Source organism: Barbatula barbatula (assembly GCF_947034865.1).
Source record: "Barbatula barbatula genome assembly, chromosome: 15".
NCBI lineage: Eukaryota > Metazoa > Chordata > Actinopteri > Cypriniformes > Nemacheilidae > Barbatula > Barbatula barbatula.
The window spans coordinates 1,330,501-1,346,644 of NC_136778.1; the positions used below are offsets into that span (position 1 = coordinate 1,330,501).

At 37.3% G+C, this 16,144-nt stretch overlaps 1 protein-coding gene across 1 annotated transcript; it reads right to left on the reverse strand.

Annotated features, from left to right (window-relative positions):
• Positions 1–665: 665 nt before the first annotated feature.
• cd109 (CD109 molecule) lies at positions 666–14,585 on the reverse strand. The gene is made up of 26 exons (XM_079473965.1): positions 14,459–14,585; positions 14,205–14,343; positions 13,972–14,081; positions 12,946–13,218; positions 12,767–12,865; positions 12,619–12,681; positions 12,155–12,331; positions 10,750–10,902; positions 10,206–10,283; positions 10,038–10,107; positions 9,835–9,940; positions 8,908–9,022; positions 8,716–8,829; positions 8,269–8,487; positions 7,771–7,912; positions 6,941–7,117; positions 6,781–6,862; positions 6,450–6,678; positions 6,145–6,316; positions 4,741–4,931; positions 3,779–3,937; positions 3,535–3,600; positions 2,202–2,338; positions 1,939–2,095; positions 1,764–1,866; positions 666–1,664 (listed from the first exon to the last, which is right to left on the reverse strand). The coding sequence occupies exons 1-26, from the start codon at positions 14,558–14,560 to the stop codon at positions 1,471–1,473; spliced, it is 3,627 nt and encodes a 1,208-aa protein (XP_079330091.1). The 5' UTR covers positions 14,561–14,585; the 3' UTR covers positions 666–1,470.
• Between the last annotated feature and the right edge of the window lie 1,559 nt (positions 14,586–16,144).

A 16,144-nucleotide genomic window follows, 5' to 3' on the forward strand; every position in this document is an offset into this window, starting at 1 on the left:
GGAGTAAAAAAGGAAGCGGGGGCCCGCGGGTCACCCGACTTGTGTTATGATGCGTTTCCTGTTAGTTAAATCTCTCCATGTGGGCTGAACTAATGAGGTGGCGGAAGAAAGACACCTGTGAAGAGAAAACCACAGCGTTCTGTAAAACAGAACAGACCTTGTGCACATCTGCTAATGCATCTGAGCACGTTCTCTGTGCATGATGATGCTGTGTTGTAAATTCACATATAAGGTTACTTGTTAAAGGGACAGTTCACCAAAAAACGAAATTCTTAGTCTGTGGTTTTCTTGCGTCGTGTCTGATCATGAGACACATTTGTATGAGTCTCAGCCAGAGTCATTCATTAATGCGATTAAAAACGTGAAACGTTGAATGTCTGTAGCTGGTCATTTCTTCGCTCAATTGTGAACAAAACACGGGACGAGTGAATCTGTTTACCGTAGATTTACCGTAGAAACATGTCGTAATTAAAATGAATTGAATATATACTAAGTTCAGGGTGATTTGAGGGAAATGTTTCTCTCGACATTTCAAAACTCCTGGCGTTTGCTTTAATTTATAAAAAAATAGTTTTGCAGTCAGGTTTTACTGTTATACTTAGCTGGTTTGGGATGTAGACACCTGTCTGCAGAAAAACCTAAACAAACACAAAACCACAACGTCTCGTCTGAAAATCACAGTGTAATGATGTGAGAGAAGTTCGCGGATTTACAATTCACCATTTGAAAAGCATCAAGAACAAAACAGACATTTATTTTGCATTACGTCGAGTGAATTAGACATGACTTGTTTCCATGGCAACAGAAATAATTGACATCTTTGATGATTCACCAGGATCAACTTAACAACTTTAAACAGCTTCATTACATTAGAGTTAAATCAAATTAGCTTTACGAGTCAATTAAACTTGAATTATATTGAACTGAACTGACTAGTTTTACAACTTGATTTTTTAAGTCCAATATAATTCAGTTGAATCGACTCATGAAGATATTTTGCATAACTTAATTTAACTTATTTCCAACATATTAAAGTTGAATTTGACAAAACCTAAAATGTTCAGTAAATACAGTAATGCTGTCATGATGTCAACGCAGCATAATACAGAAGATGATTATTGTGTATTATTGTACAAACACCCCTTTGAGACTAAACTGCTATTACTTAGGCTATATAAAAAATATTTTAAAATTACATAATACACAACACATTAAAAATGTCTAAAATAACCTGGGTCGTTCAAGGTAAGGGATGAGATTCAAATCTGTTTCATTTGTCTGTCACAGACCACAAACCAAAAGGAGGGTTTTGACAGAATAATGATTTTAAGAATGCTCATGAAACACAATGATTTAAAAATTGATTACAAAAATAATTGACGTCAGCCTGAATTTCATGGATTAGGTTCATTTTATACACAAAGAGGCTGTTCATATTTATTGATAAGTCAATCTGATCTCAATCACTGATTAATTACAGAACGAGAAGAGAATGAGAAGTGTGGTGACGATGAGAGACAAAAGATGATGTTTGTTAAATGATGACGTCCCATCGGTGGACCAGGGGTCCTGATTCTGACACTGAGTGCATTCAGAGCCACACAGAGAACACACGGACATGTCACGTCTCTTCACAGACGTGTAGGACCGGACTGTCTTACGCACTGCAGAAGAAATAAGAGAAACACCAAAAACACGCAGTGAAACAGAGCAAAATCAACATCCACGGATAAGAACGGTTTATGGATTTTGATGGGGCTTACAAGGTTCGTAATAGTCGTAGATCATAACCACTGCGTCCTGAACGCTGGCCACCTTGAAATCCAAGATGGTGGGTATGTCAACACACCTTTCAACTGTATTCACCTGAGAAAGAGTTGACGTGAGCGTTCATGCATGAAAAAGCGCCGGCTGCATTTCAATAAATACAGAACTCACTGTGTTTAAATAAAGGATAACTCCTCCAGGAGGCGTCTCGATTCTTCTCACGACATCGTCCGTCTTGACGGTGTCTTGGTTTAAGCTGAACCCGGTGAGCAAACCCACATCCAGGATGGCCATACCTGTTTGATTCAGACCCCTGCCAGGTCTCAGACTTCAAGAGAAAACAAAACATTGTCAATCAGACATCCATCCGTATGTTTATTAAGATATTATAAGGTCCTTCAAATGAATGATCAGGAAATATCTGGATATCTCACCTGAAACATATGTGCATGTTCATATGGAATGTGTCATCATCCACGACATCTATATACAGATAAAAGTCGTCATCGGTGTAAATGTCGCGGCGCCGGCGGGACGTCCTCAGTCCGTTTATGTTGTAGAACACAGTGAGCTGACGCAGTCAGAAAGAGAACAATCATTTTTGTGTTTTTAAACTTTTTAACTATAAAGATTGTTTTAAAGGAAACGTATTTTGGGCTCTCGTGAATGCGCACCATAGACTGACATTTATATTGATAAAAGTTGTTATTTGGGTTTGTTTTTTGCAAATAAAGTATTGTCGTAGCTTCAAAATAATTCATCACTATGAGCGGATGGAGCAATTAACTTTTCTGGACCTTGACAACAACTATAACAATGATGTCTCGGAGGAGGACTGAAAATCTCTGGGATGTCCCTAAAAAATCCTTCTTTGTGTTCTGAAGACGCCGGGAGATCTTAATACACGTTGAACGTCATGTGGGTGAGTGAAAATAACACAATTTGGATTTTTAGATGAACTTTTAAGAATTTTCACAACTTCAACATCTGATGATGAATAACAGAGTTTAATCTCTGCTCCTGAGAATGTTTTGAAGATCAGATTGTTGAACTCCCAAAACAGCTCAATATGTTGTTGGTATTTTACTGATGGGGAAAATGGGGTCTGGATCTGTTTGATGTGCCTTATGGTCAACAATCAAAGGTATAATCGCGCAGAAGACAAATGATGACAGAATATGTTTTGCATTTTGTTTCTTTTTTCTTTATGGGCGTTGATTATTAAATGCAGCTGCTAGAATATTTTTTTATGTTACCTGCACTATAGGTTCGACGTAATATGTAAAAAATCGTAATTTCACATATGTTTTTTTTTACGATTTTCTTGTGTATTTTTGGAAATACGGTCGAAAACTGTAAAATTACAGGACAAAGACATGAAGGGGGAAAGTGTAATTCTACTGTTATTTTACAGTTTATTTCTGGCGTCCCAGCTGCCACAAAATTTCTGTTTTTTAACAAGATTTCTTTACAGTTTATTTTCGAAATACGGTCAAAAACTATAAAATTACAGAACAGCAAGTCCTTGTATCCAATAATGTTACCGATTTTTTTTACGACATATTCCTGTTTTTCCAGTTTACAGAAAATTAAAAAAATGTACAGTGTGCTGTTTAACCTGAGATAGGGAAGATGCTTAGAAGATAAAAAAGCTTAAATCAAAAACATGCATAGAAAGAAAGAAGAAAATCCAGCATATGTCTTTGTGTTTTTGAATAAAATCTGTATGACTGGTAAGTAGGAAAGAGAAGACAATACTTCACGTACCTGAAAGAGAGCAAAGCCCTGACCTCTTGCGACCACCTCGACCTTTACTCTGTCTTCTGCTTCCATCTGTACAAACAATAAATACAGATTTAGAAAAACTCATGAAGTGTCATTTTGTTATGACCCCAGTGACATTAGGATGTAGTCTCCATCTACACCGTGAGGCATCTTCATGCAACTACGATATATTAGAAAGAGAAACATTTGATATCAACTCTGTGGTTTAGAGTTGATGTGGACTAACAGGCAGGTCTTGGCTCTGTTGAAGCAGGTAATTGGATTTATTGATGTTGAAGTTGGCGACAGGACCCATGAGACTGTTGACGGTGATGGACAGATCCAAAAACTCAGGGCTGCCGTATCTGGCGTAGACCGAGAGAGCGTGCAACGCCATCACCGTGTCCTGACAACACACAACATCACCAAACATTAGTCCTGTGGAATGAAAAATGTGTTTACATGATAAAAACGCATGAAATCTAAATGGACTCATTTTAAGGTCCAAACTAATTCAAATTAAGTTCTGATTTTGCATGATTTATGCAAAAAAACACTGATTCATTACAATCCGGCTGATGACAAGAAGGCTGTACGGGCGAGAAATAATATTAATATTATTAAAATGTAACAATTAAAATGATAATTTTGCGTCGCTTTAGAACAGCTTTGCAGTTTATACATATCAATACAGAACAAAGAGGCGTAAGGAAACACAGAAAGTGATCTGATATGTAGAAAACATGGCATGGTTGCAATTTTGGTAGGTTTTGAAATTATACGAAAATTGTCAATGGGTTTGTAATCGGACCGTCATATTCAAAACGCTCATAACCAATGTCTATTAAGAAGAGGAATGGAAATGTATAAATGGTAAAATTTACAAAATTAAAATTAAGAGGCTGCTAATCATTCTAATCATAGAAATCAATGGATAAAGATAAAAAAGATTATCAGACCATAATGTTAAAAGCTAAACTATAATATTTAGCATTTGCAACCAACGGCCCATGTACTGCCAAATTTTCACCTTCCTGAAAATGTGTCATTTGTACGATTATGAATACTGTTTGTCGCCACCTACTGTAAATAGATAAGCCTTACATGTCAACCTAGACTATTCAACAATCTTGACCCATCTCTAACCAACAGAACAAGTTTTCTGAAGGATCATTCATTGTGTTTGTATTGTGAGCTGAGAGAGTTTACCTGAGTAGATCCATATCCACCCAGATGGTTTCTCTGCTGACTGAGCCATTTCATCAGCATGAAGCCTTCATCCATGCGTGCCTGTCTGTTCATGGACAGCAGCACATACGCAGACATCTCGATATCTGATGAACGTGGCTGCCAGACGCTAGACAGAACGTTCTCTGAAGAGCTCCATAATGGCACTCCATCTAAAAGAAACAGAACGTAAAGCTCAAAACATGTAACATCAAATATTGTTCATAATTCCAGTGCCAGGATCTGGTTAACACAGTAGATGGTAAATGTCTAAAAACGCTTTTCAGAAACACAAATTCAAATTGAATACAAACTTGACTGATTACATATATATTTTTAAACATTTACAACAATAGATATTGCAAATAGAGATGCCCTTACATTCCTCTATTGAAAATAACGTTGATATTAAAAACGATGCTTAACGATATTGTGTTAATTCTACAAATATATTAATTATGTAAATAATTAGCAAAGTTTTGCCTTAAAGGGATACTTTTCTACCAAATGAAAATTTCCCAATGCTTTACTCTCCCTCAAGGCATCATAACTGAATGTTTTTTTCTTCTTGAACAATAATGCAGTCGGAGTTATAATACCACATATCCTTTTACTTGCAAGCGGTAGAATGGGAGTGAATGGGTGTTGACTTTTTGAAGCTCCAAAAAGTACATCCATCCATCAAAGCACTGCTCGACATGGCTCCATGGTCTTAACAAAGGTCTTTTATTATAACTCAGAATGCATTATTCTTCAAGAAGAAAATCATATTCAGTTAGGATGTCTTGAGAGTGAGTAAAACACGGGGACATTTGATAATAAGTTGAACCAAATGAGGCACAATGGGCTAGTTGCACAATATGGCGCCGGTGTATTTATTATACATTAAATAAATACTAATGGTTTCCAAAAAATACCATAAGAAACCATTAGCCGTTAACATTAAAACGGTTACAAAATACCTTCTTGTAGTGTGCTTGGGAGATTATTCCAGTAGGATGTAAAGGAGTAGTACACTTCAAAATGAGCCCCTATTGACGTTCCACAGTAGGAATATAAATTACGATGGAAAGTTAATGGGGACTTTTTTAATGTGAACTACTCCTTTAATGATCCCACCAAAGATCCCAACACATACCAGTTGAGACCAACACAAACCATACAGTTTCAATAAAATGATAAAAAATAATGGTTTTGTATTGTTTTTTCAGCAGGCATATTTTAAAAGATATCACAACATGGTTATTGTGAATTATTTTGGCCACAATTATCATGCTGTAAAACCTGATGTCGTTGCAGCCCTTGGTTGGAATAATATGAACTTTTTGGCCACAATAACGTAATCATGTTTTGTCAGTGGGATACAGTATAATAAAGGAGATGTACCTCTAATGATGGCTCTTTGTAAAAGTTGTGTAAGGGCAGTTGAAGCCACAGAGCTGTTGGCCAGAGAGAGCGCATATGTGACCAAACACAGACTGTAGTTACTGGAGATACCCAGAGACAGCTGAGCGGTCAGGTAACTTTTGGCGGAAGACACACTTTCTTCATATAAACTCTACCAGAGACAAAAAACACACAATTATTCCTAATGAGAGATCCCATAACAGTAAGAAATATGATAACAAACATGTGTCTGATCAGCACAATTACAACTAAAATTAATTTGATCAATAGTTCTTGTAACTGACCCGGTATTCATCGTCCTCCAGCAGCGCCATGAGGACGAATGCTGTGAGAGAAACGGGCCCGTCCAGACCTCCCTGGAGTTCTGTGTGAATGACGTAACCTGGCTCTCTGAATGATCCGTCAGTGTTCTGTTGGGTCCCCAGCCAAGAAGCCGTCCTCTGTATCACCGATGGATCAATGGGAACAAACGTCCGAGCTTGGAGGAAACATCTCAGCACAAAGGCTGATAACCTGATCATCAGAAAACACACAACATAAACAATCACTCTCTCGCTCGCTTCATTACCAGGACATTATGGATAGAATTTAGTTTGAAGTATCTGATATGTGTACCACGTGCTGCCGGATGGATCGCTGTCTCCAAACGCGCTGAATGAACCATCATTCCTCTGATACGACAACTCACGTTCATAAGCTGCAATGAAACACACAAATGTGTTGAGGTGGTGAATCTGACGCATGTATCGTGTATTGAGCATACAGACACACACACCTTCCAGCATGTAGCTCATCGCTCGGTTCCACGTCTGTTCCTGGTTTTGCCCTGAGCTCCTCAGATACTGGAGAACATATATGTTTGGTGCGAAATGAATCATGTTTTGTTCTCCACAGCCATAGGGCATCTGAATGAGAGAGTCCAGATTGCCAATTGACGGACCCAGAATATCACCTGTCATGAGCACACGGATGATAGAGACTTTTATCGTAAAGCTGATGTCATGTTGCTCATGTTGCAATGGCGCCGCCATCTTGGGAAGATCATACCCCTCTGCTGTTATTGTTTTGATATGTATGATATGGCTCCCAAGATGGCGCAACTTTCAACGCGACGTGACATAGCATCACATTCTCTATTGTTTTACAACCGCTATTATCCACATGAACAGTTTACTATAGTATTGACTATAATGAACTAGTACACTATAGCATGCTATACTAAACTGTAAATAGCATCACATAGTGTTGGCTATTTAAAAACCTTCAGTATATAGGAATTTTACTATAATAAATATTATACTATTGTTTTATGTACAGTATTGTACTTGCAATCACTTTTTTGTGTGGACAGTTACTGTAGCAAATAACTGTTATATAGACTATTAATATTTTATTTTATTTACGATAATATTTATTTATAATATCATTTTATTGTGTAATTATTAAAGTTAATTTGTTGAATTTTGTTGTATGTTCATTTTATTGAATAAACAATTTGTTGAATGGGTCCTGTAGTGTTGAGCTAGGTATCGCAGTCTAAATTTAAAATATTGGAGAGATCAGTTTAGCTAAGTAACGGTTCTTCTTTTGCTTTGTGACGCTCACCCACAGTAGACACACTGGCCCTCTGGCTGCCGTGAACCACGAATGCTGGAAACATAAACTCCATTGATCTGGACAGAATTCTCTGATTAAATGGAAACTCCAGAAACAACGTTTGAGTGGATGACTGCTCCATTCCCTCCGGCTGAGAGGAAACAAAAGATTTTACAAATATTATCCTGGATTCATCTGACATTCGGATAATGACCATACCCTGGCCTTTTTAAAGCTTGTGTCAAAAAATCTGTCAAAATTGTTTCATCAAATATATTTTGAATTAAGAAAAAAATGCATTAACAAGAGACTGCATTTACAGTACACAATAAGAATTTTGTAGAGTGCTAAATTGTCATGAAATCATGTCACGATTATTTTCATAAACTCTTGGCTTCATTTTCTTTGTGCAAAACATTTCTTCTTCCAGTTGATATTCAGGTTAAATAAAAGCTCACAACATGTTTTTATGAGATTCACCCTCTAGAACTTTAGTCAAAAAATCACCTTGACAAGAATGGTTTTGTAGACCAAGTCTGAAGTGTAAATGCAAGTGGCTTTGACAGAGAAGGCAATCTCTCCCAGTACCGTGGCACGGATCGGGAACAGAACGCTTGTGATGTTTTGACTTTTGACATAGACCTTCCCCACATTAGCCAAAGGATTTACTTCACCGTCTGGAGACACAAAGTCAAACATGGGACTTTCTGCAATGATCACGATCACCTGTGAAAAGAAATGAGTAGATAATAAATCCATAATAATCCCTGTGGATTTAAATCAAAATAAAGCATCATTTAAAAGTGCTTTTTACATAACGTGACACGTATTTATGTGAAACAATAACCGATTTAAAACACTATTGTTGGACTGCAATTGAACAGATCCATTTTTAGGAAACAGCACAAAAATACATTTAATTAAATTTGTTTAAAATTCAGACACAAATCCCACCTCCAAATCCACATCCATATAGTTGAATAAATTGACTTCCAGCAGCAGAAGTTCTCCACGGATGAGGAACGCCGGAAGATTGAGAGACAGGAAAAAAGACTGGAATACCGTCAGCTGGACAGAGAAAACTCAGCATCAACTGTGTTGTCCACGTGTGTCAATATTCAGAAAGAAGTGTTAATGATATATTACTTCTACAGGATCACTGATGCCCAAACCAAGACCTTCTGACATCACAATCCCAAACGCCACCCAAGACGTCATGCTGTCCGGCACGGTGAACGGAAAAGACTTTGAGGTGGAATTACTGGAATATAAAATAGATGTTATAGCTGCATTTCAATAGAGCATTAAAGGGATATGTCACCCAAAATTGAAAATGCTGTCATGAATTACTCAACCTCAAGCTTTTCCAAACCTTTTGAAATGTCAGAAGAACGTTAGAGCAACTGAGATTTCTGAAGCACAATTGACTACCATAGTAGAAACAAGTATTGTATCATTTATTTTGTTTTGTTGAACACCAAATGAGATATTTCGAAGAAGTTAGGGAGCACCCTTGACAAACATGGTAGTCAAAGGTGGTATGGTAGACAAATCTCAGTTTCTAACATTCTTCCAAATATATATCTAAGTGTTCAACCAAACAAAGACATTTCAACAGGTTTGGCAGACCTTAATGGTGAGGAATTCAAGACAGAATTTTAATTTTTGGGTGAATTGTTGCTGTAACGTCGTTTCTCTTGAGATCTCTTGGAAAGGAGAAAAACTGCAGGATACTTAAGCAAATCTTAAGAGATTGCTCTTTCGTAGCTCAGGAGATTTGATGGAGTTCTCAGTTGAGTTTCATTTATGTATCAAATTAGTCTCAGATGTTACTCCGAGAATTTGACTTGACAAATCTGAGCTCAGTTTGAGACTTTGTTGACATCTCTTCTGAGACATTTGTGAGACTTTTTACTATTTTTCTCAAGAGAAATATCTGAGATGAGACTCAGATCATTTGCTCTCCATTTAATCTCATTGATGTCTATGAGACATACAGTAATTGAGAAATGAAAGAGATCTCATAAAGGGAAGCGAAACAGTTCGCGTCTCTGGTGAACAACAAACAGGTACCCCGTGTTAGCATCCAGCCAGATCCAAGTTTCAGGAAAGTAATTTCTCGCTCTTGTCTCGTGAACGGGCCCGTCTGACGGCTGGTCCGTGTATGCGATCTCTCCTGCTGTGAAACACATGAGCATTATTGATGATAGTTTTGTTTTCCATTTTCTGCTAAATGGACAGCACAGGAAGTTCATGTCTGTAGTCTCAAGACTTACGAAATTCAAGGAACATCATGTTGTTCTCCTGGTTCAGTTTGGCGTCTGTCAGGACCATGACACCGCAGTTCTGGAGAATGAAAGGCATGTCGTTCTCTTATCTGTGTGTCGGACAGGTGATACGTACAGTATGTCCTGTCTGAGACAATATTCATGAATCTGATCTACCGTGAATGTAGAATACGGATGGCTTGTGTAATCTGAATAGGTCATCTCACTGCTGTACGACATGAACTCTTCCAGGACCTGCAAAACACACAAACAAAACCTCTCAGATGCTCATCTCAGATCATTCTTTCATAATTTCAAACAAAATGTGGAAAAGCTGTTTCAGGGTCAGCGTTGGTCGTCACCGACCCACTGTATCAATTCACATCCCGAACAATAAGTTCAGCACTTTTAAAACCTGTTCACCCAGTTTCCATCTTTTGTGGTTAAGTGAAACTCGGGTGCGGTGTCGGGCGTTGAGTTACATAGGCAGAACCGTGTGAGTTATTGTAGTTATGTATAGTCTTTTCAACGGGTAGAATAGGAAATCAGTCTATTCCCGAAGATGATTTCTCACACTTAAAATACAATGCGCTGAATGAGATATGACATCAGGTGAGAAACAAAGAAATCCCAAAAGCCTCGAAACCTCTCAGGACTTCCACATTGTCCAGTTAGGTCACAGATTATTCTGGGAGTGGAAATAAAGTAAAGACCATTGTACCGTTTTGACTGAGATGCCATTGTCTGTTTTAGAGTCAAGCGTCGCCTTATCCACCACCAGAATTCCCACCAGAGATCCAGACTCGGAAACAGAGACGGATAAAGAAATGGATTCTCCTGGTTCTGCACTTTCCTGACTCCACCTCAGGGACACCTGAAATTCACATATTACACAACTTGCAGCCATTTTATAGATACATAACTTTTTTAAGAAACAAAAAATAAGTGTACTTTAATGTCATTTTATTGAGTATACCCCGTAAAGTTATTCAAATCAAGGTACTAGCAGTATAATTGTAAGTGTACTAGTTCAATACTTCTTGGAACTAAACTTAGTTTATAAAAAAATATATATATATATACTGCATATACATAGATTTTGGTTTATAAAAGTACTTTTAGGCATACTCAAACATGTTTAAAACTAGTTTACAACTATGTTTTCAGTTTGTTCTTCTAGTGAACATCAATTATTTTGGTACACTTTATTGTGCACTGTTCTTCATTTAAACATCAAAAATAATAAAAATAATGAAGTATACTTTCAGCTTACATTTCATATACTTCTCTAAAATATGAAAAAAACATATTTGCATATTTTAGAGAAGTATATGAAATGTAAGCTGAAAGTATACTTCATTATTTTTGATGTTTAAATGAAGAACAGTGCACAATAAAGTGTACCAAAATAATTGATGCCGTTAAGTATATCTAAGTTAAGTTCTTCATGTAGCTATACTTAAATCAAGTTACTAACAGTATAATTGTACTAGTTCAATACTTCTTGGGACAATATTTGCCAACATTTTAGTTAATTAAAATACTTCTAACCGTACATAAAGTGCATTACAATAGTAAACTCACTTACAAGTGAATGTATAGAATAGATATTCTGATAGTTTACAATTTGCATAATTGTAGCACATTTTTAGTTTATGAAAGTACACAGAAGTATACTCTTATTAAACTAGTCAATTGAAATTATACTTATAGTTACATATTATAAAAAATTATGTGCACTAGGTATCCTGCTATGCTCCTATTGAGGTTGTAAACTAAGTATGTAAACTATGTGATAAATGTATTCAAACGTCTACACAATCAAAAATGTAAACAATAAAAATTTAGATTGAGAACAGGTTTGGGCCAAATAAACCTTTTTTGTCACTATAAGTCAAGTTTAATAATGTGGTTTTAGTACAAAGAAAGTCAACTGAAATTATTCATGATTTTTAGTTGAAATACAGTATAGCACACTACGATAAAGTGTTACAAAATAATTGCTTCTTTGCTAGAGAAAGTATATGGACTATATTCCTGATCTTAGAGGCTGATCTGTCCATTTTATCATCCCGGTCAGACTTACACACATGTGATGTCATAAAAGCGATGAACCGTGCCCTTACTGTGTTTGTCAAGACTTTTGTAAAAGTGACTTGTAAAGCGTCGCTGACTATCTCCCCGTCAGACAGTGTGTAGTAAACTAGAATACAGGCCAGCGGAGTCCAGGACTGATCAGGATACATATTCAAATGCAAGGATTTTGATGTTCCAGCTTTCACCATCCGACCACGAGACATCACCTGCAGACACATCACTGGTCATCACTAGTTAAACTGAAAATTTTGATTTGACCTCAAACTGGCAAATTCTGATCTATTGTTTACATGCTGATACTCACTCTGATCTCACTCACTTCTCCTTTCTCTCTTCCCCCAGCAACAGGTTGTGTCAAATTGCTTATTGTCTTTGTAATATTGTATAACACTACTCATAGTTTATCTTCCCTTAGAATGTATTGCTTCATTGTATCCTCACTGTAAGTGGCTTTGGCGAAATAACTTGATATCCCCCGCTGGGAGATACTTACCACATAGTGGAATCTGGTCAGGTTAACGTTGTTTTCCACGGTCAAAGCCAAAGGCTGTCCAACCTGTGAAAGTCACCAGACAGTCAATCAAAACCACCGGCTGACATCTAAAACAACATCACACGAGCTTCACAAATCGCCGGATTACCTGAGGATCACTGTTGGTTTGCAGATGCATGTAAGATCCGCTGGGTGATGAATCCCTGCTGTACAGCTGCAACCGACTGACTGTGTCTCGAAACTGAGCCTGAAATAAACACCAGACATATGATGAGAAACACAAATAAAAGAAATTTAAGGTTGAAATTCAGTGTAGAATGATCGCACCTCTATATCAAGCGAGGCCATTTCATCAGCTAAGGTAGTGTTAAATGACACCATCCCATCCGCAGAAACATTATACGTCATCTCTTGAACGGGAAGATTGTAAACAGGAGAGAAAGCAGAGACAGGGTTTGAATGTTCCAGGGTAGGTGCCACTGCATCTCCATAATCATTCATCATCCAGGGACCGAACTTGTATTGGGTGATGACCAGCCGTATGCCTTCCCTCCGCTCTTCATCAGTCAGAGGCTGGCCGTTATACGTGGATACCTTCACCTATAATAGAAAAAAAAACATAAATTAAAATGTATATTGTGAGAAGAATATATAAGTTCTTCAGCGGTCTCGTGTCCTCGGGGTCTACGTCATCAATAACCTTCAAAGTCCGGTTCCAGAGCACAAGAACAGAGAACGCATGAAAGTACCCGGATTTGTCCTCGATATCAAGGATGCATCATATGCAGCCCCAGAAGTCACTGCGGTGCGTCCATCCAAATTCGTTCTTCCGAGGCTGCTTGGCAAGATCGTTCTCCACAAGATCACAAGTCCGTTCTTTGTGTTCTTGAAATTGAGAAACGGCCTTAAAGTCCCTGTGAAGTTGCGATCGATTTTACTTCTTAATTTTGAGGCATTTCCGAGTGAAAGGGACTTTCAAATAATGAAAGAAGTGGGCGTGACTTGAGTTTTTCGCTGTGATTTGATGTATAAAAACAGCCATTGCATTTTAAAATTTCAAACGTCCTTTAAGATCGATAGTCACTACAGGACGGATGTCCATTTTCAGATTTTAACTGAAGATTATGCGGTCACACACAAAAAAAAAGATTGCCACGCTATTTACAATAAACCCCACGATATTTCAAGGAAAAATAGGCATCGCATTTTTTATTTCACTGGGACTTATTTCAGGCTTAAACTTGAAGAACTAAAAATGATACAAATGAATAAATGTTTTCAAATCATTCAGCAAAAACATACGTTCAATAAAGCTCACTGAATAAACGTAAATGTAATGTTACATGCGTTTACCAGAGAAGAGAAGGCCATGGCCGGTTTAATGAACTGTGGATGTTGCAGGAACTCTATATTGTATTTACTCTTCACAATAGAAACTCTTGCACTATTGTTGTATGTCAATCCTACACAAACAGAAAACGCAAACAACTTAAAACCATGAGATTATTCACAGTATTCAGCGTCAGTTTAGACAGTATATGTATCTGTTTGCAGGATACACATATACGTAGGCAGGTGGGACACACCTGTAGCATGCTCGGTCACGTTCACATTGATGTCGATGTATTCTCTGCCTCTGTATTTTTCGTAGTTTGGATATAGATTCCCAACAGAAGGGTTGTCCAAGCGAGGTATTTCAAATTTAAAATCAGCAGAGCCATCAATCTACAACAGAGATGAAATGTAGAGTAAATTGTTAACAGATATGGTCACTGGTTATTGGTTGCGCTTAATGGTTACAATTGGTAATAGGTTTATGGTTAATAGTTAATTGATCCACCATTGAATGAAAGAATGCTTCTGTTGAAACCATGTTTCCCATTGACTCCTCCTGGTATCGCATATATAGACCATGGAAAAAGTGAACAAAGGAAACATTCATGACACCACTGACGGGTTTCCCATAAAAATATCTGAAGAGAAAAGAGACAAGTTTTCAATATTCGTCAGGTGTCTTATGAACCTTTATTTTGTTGTCCAAGACAAACACTAACCTGGCATTGACCGTCCCAACTAGTGTATCTTCATGATAATGGACGGAGGGTACGTCCACGTTCACTTCAAATTTAGGAAGTACTGAAAACACAGCCGCGGAAAAAATTAACAGACCATTTCAGAGATCCTTTTTCTGATTATAAAATGAACAATTTATAGGTCTATGTTTAGGTCAAATGTTCATTGTCTGTGAGCTACTCGCAATATTTCTGCCAAATTTCAAATGAAATAATGTTTTGCATTTATTTGCAGGAAATAACAGAAAATTCATTTTTTGTTCATTTTTAAGCAATACAGCAATAGTTGTACAAAATTGGGAAAGGTTCAGAAAGGTTTTTTTAATGTGATGACCTCGATTTTTTGTTTTTTGTTTTGATGTGTATTGACATGCTGTCAGTGTTTTGCATTACTGTTGAATGACTTTGTCACTCCCTAGGTTTTATTTTGTTGAAATTCAACAGACACTGGACTGTAATGACCACAATACATCTAGAAATGCTTTTGTAATGCACATTTGATACGGTCTCTTATTTTTTGGATGAAAGCATCTACCAAATGCGTAAATGTCAATCTTACCATAGTATTCCACATTGAACTCTCTCTTCTGCACATCTCCCTGTACGTGAGAAACAGAGAAACGATACTCAAACTAAACCAATTTGTATTCTTACCTTAAATATGGCCAATTGGAAAAGTGATATACAGTATGTCTGCTGTGAATTATAGGCAAAAAATACATATACAATTCCTGTCATCATGAATATGATATTTACACTCACATCTACCGTAGCCATGATGCTCCAATGACCTCGTGACGGATTCTGAGAGAGGATCAGTTCTTCTGAAACAACACCGAGGACGGCTTTTACAGAGAGCCACTGTCGAATTATATTCCCCCTCGGATCCTGTTCACAGTACGGAAAACAACCAGTGAGAAAGCAAGCATGAACCTGTTATGCGTTTTAAGAAAGTATGGGTGTTCCAACCCATGATGTTTGCCGGCTAACACAATGATCTGCCAATGTAAATATGATTTATTCATGTGATGTTTGGACTGAAAAATGAGTTGCTCCTCTGCATATTTAGATGGCTCGTGGTTTTAAACTCACTGTTGATTATAATGTAATGAACAAGTCTAAATAGAGAAGATCAACATGTTTGTGTTATTAACCAGGGCTTGTTTGCTGGATGCAGTAAGAGCCATTGTAAGCATTGGGCTGGTTTGATGTAGGCGAGGAACTTTCAGCTATAAATCACTTAACAGTTTTCAGTTATATTGGTGCAGTCAGGTCATGCAATTATCGTCTGTATAAACTTGTTTCTCTCTCACATAGTAACTGGGATGAATTTGCATGCCACATGAGGTTGTCACTTCCACAAACAGGCTTAACCTGCATGTAATAAGGAGCATGAATCTCAGTGGGTCAAATCTTTGACTAGGTCACCAAAACATAAAAATGTGGATTGTTGA